Source organism: Buceros rhinoceros, unplaced genomic scaffold, assembly GCF_000710305.1.
Source record: "Buceros rhinoceros silvestris isolate BGI_N320 unplaced genomic scaffold, ASM71030v1 scaffold16538, whole genome shotgun sequence".
Lineage (NCBI taxonomy): Eukaryota > Metazoa > Chordata > Aves > Bucerotiformes > Bucerotidae > Buceros > Buceros rhinoceros.
The window spans coordinates 35,070-38,107 of record NW_010428771.1 but is presented as its reverse complement, the minus strand read 5'-3'; the positions used below and the strand labels follow the sequence as shown (position 1 = coordinate 38,107).

The 3,038-nt window shown below is 41.1% G+C and overlaps 1 protein-coding gene across 1 annotated transcript in view; it reads right to left on the bottom strand.

Moving 5' to 3' along the window:
- Window positions 1–3,038, bottom strand: part of LOC104498962 (cytoplasmic FMR1-interacting protein 1-like) — a 42,564-nt gene that overhangs the window by 12,924 nt on the left and 26,602 nt on the right. Inside the window, 1 exon segment of the mRNA XM_010142408.1 lies at window positions 2,279–2,369. Coding sequence (XP_010140710.1) covers window positions 2,279–2,369 — 91 coding nt within the window.

Here is a 3,038-nt window from a genome sequence, read left to right as displayed (position 1 = left end):
AGCAGGAATAAATCACCATTTAGAAATCCACAAGTCTAAAGGACTGATTATGTAGGGCTCAAGGAATCGCAATCAATCAACAGAGTCCAAGGAAAGCTCTCCAGATGAAGAGTCTGAAGTGTATGGAACAGCTTACCGAGCATATTTAAATCACTTTGCATAAGAAGAATGGATAGGAAATTAATTCTGAACTGACAAATGCATGTTACATCAAGACAGATGAGACTCTACATATTTAATCTGTAGAGCGGAATCACAGTTTTGGTCTGTGTGTGTAGGTAGTGTCAATTATAATGAAGTGATTAAGTGATTTGTTATGAAAGAATAGAAGCAGCATACAGACATGATCCATAGCACCAGACTTACAACTACTAACTTCTGCAGGAAGCTTTCGGAGGCAGAGATGTGAACAGACAACAGTTGGTGAATATTAACTTGCATTTTCTGTGGCAAACCAAGTAAACAAGGTGTGGCAAAGATGGCAACAGAGGAGAATTTAGCACAGAAAGGAGAAGACAGTGATGTAAACCAAGCATGGTTTGAGCCTGCCCTTCTACAGTCTGGCAGTTCCTCTCAAGACGCCCGATTAGGGCTAAAATCTGCAGCACAAGTCCATTGCAGAGGACCAGGGCAGACAGCTCCATGATGATGAGACACCAGAGAGCACAATATGATTCTTCATATGTGATGTGAGAGAGGGACAGAGGTGTCCTGAGCTTCCACAGGACATCTATCATTTCTGTCTGGTGTCTTTGAAAGCAAAGGGAGAGGCAGCATGACAGTGCTATAAAGGCTGTCTCTGCCATTTATTGGAAGAGACTCCCTGGGAAGTTATTGAGTGTCCTCTGCTAGAAATCGTTCAGAACAGCAAAAATACACGTCAAGGCAAAACCTGTCAGGAACAACGGCAGCGAAGGAGCAGGATGGTTTTGGAGATCCAGTCCAATTCCAGTTGGTATGAACTCCTACCGTAAAAGCAAGAGGTCCTCTGATCTCTTGGTACAGCAGGCACTTAAGCACATGAGATTTCTTCTGCGAGAGTAAATACAAAGTCAAAGCAGATCACTACAAAGCAGGAAAGTGATGAAGGATTTTAAAATGGTTTAACCAATCCTGTGAAGGCTACCATTGCACAAGTAAGGTTTTGCCTTTCCAGTAGGATGGACTGCCTTTTAACCTCTGCTTAAGTCCCTGGGCATCTCCTGCCAAATACTCCTTACCGGTGAGGACGTCAGGCAAGAGACTGTGAGCTTCCTAATGTCACCTGTAGCACCGCAGACCCTGATGATGCATAATCTGTATTTGAGAATTCCTACTATTTTTGTAATCAGACCTTAATGAGAGGCTAAAAACCTCAGATAGATTATTTTTATACTGCTAACTACCATGAATCATCCACTTCTATGCTCCAGGGAGAAAAACAGGAAGGAAACACTTCATAAGTTCTCGATTTTGTTTCACATTGGTAATGGGCATCAAGCAAGCTGTGGGAAGGAAAAAAAAAATCCAACCTCATTCCAGCTGGAGTGGCATTTAATAAAACTAAGCAACTCTGGAAAAATAAAGATATACTCAGGAGGTGGGTGGCACATAGAAGGATTAATTTGTGTTAATTAGAAATTGCGGAGGAGTATTTTGAAGGGGGGAAAGCAGTTTCAGAATTTCAGTGAACAATGTGATAAATACTAATTAGCCAACTATTTCTCCATAGTGGCAAGCAGCATTCAAAGTCATTTCTTTGTCTGCAAATGTCACACCTCCTGCTAATGGCTAAGATGCACACCCCACAAGCCTCAGACATAATTATTCTGGCAGGACCAGTTTGCTTCTCACCAGTGTCAATCCTTTTATCTTATATTTGACAAGGGCAAAGGAAGAGGGAATAGAGGCTTTTCCAGAGAATCAGCATTACCTAGATGAGATGTTTAAACAGAACAAGTGTGAGAGGTTAACTTAAGCAGAGGGAAAAGCTCAACATGCTTATGAGAAAGACTAGAAATAGAAAGGATCACCAGCTCAAGCTCGGTTATGTTGTAAGGCTATCTATGCACTCCTTTATTTACCCTAAGCTCAGAAGTCTTACAAGTTTATTAAGTACTTTCAGAAAGCCCAGAATTCAATGATTCTTGAAAAAACAAAAAACAAACCCAAACCAGACTAAGTGCTGATTATCAGGAGAGAAGAGAGGAAGAAAGACAGCACTACCCACGTGATCCAGAAGACAGTGATTAGTATCGCCTTATGAAGCCTGCTACGGGAACAACAAACAGGAACTAACCTGGAGAACCATACTCATGTCTTGGCAACCTACAGATCTTAGGCATCACTTCCATTAGGGTCTTGACATACTGAAGAATTGTGCCTTGTAACTACGAGGAAACAGATGTGTGTAAACACGTCAGCATTATTGAACTAAAAACCTTTACAACACATTGCATTCTAACTACACATGAATTGAAAAAGATCTAAAAATCTTGCATTTAATTCTGCCAGTCATCCTCTCCAAAAAGGCATCTTTTTCAAATTAGTACAGTTGCACTTTCCTTCATCTGGCATACCCCACCTTTTACCACAGGAAGAGTGACACAACAGCTAAGGCCAGGAAGAAAAAAAAGTAGAAGTCCTGTTGTCTTGCAGACTCTCTCTATCATCTTACCAGCTTTTAGATTTTTGGTTTAAAAGTTGCCTTTGAACACTTTCGAAAGCAGCAAAAGAAAAGGCCTTAGCATTAGGTATAGTCCGTAACAGCTCAAACTGGCTATTCTGGGCATACCAGTTGAGACAAACCCCAGTGGGTCCACCTTTCTCCTGCTAGATACCTATCTCCTATCTGTCATCTTACATCTGAGCACCTGCATCAGGCACCAGCAGGATACCTCCCACGGGCTTTTAAACCTGCTTTATAAATGCCCAAGCATTCAATGCTACTTGTAAGGAACTGAGACAATTTACCACCTAAATAAATAATAATAATAAAAAATTCCTTCCGAAACCAGCACTCCACCCAAAACCATGAAAAATATCTGTGTTTTCCTCTT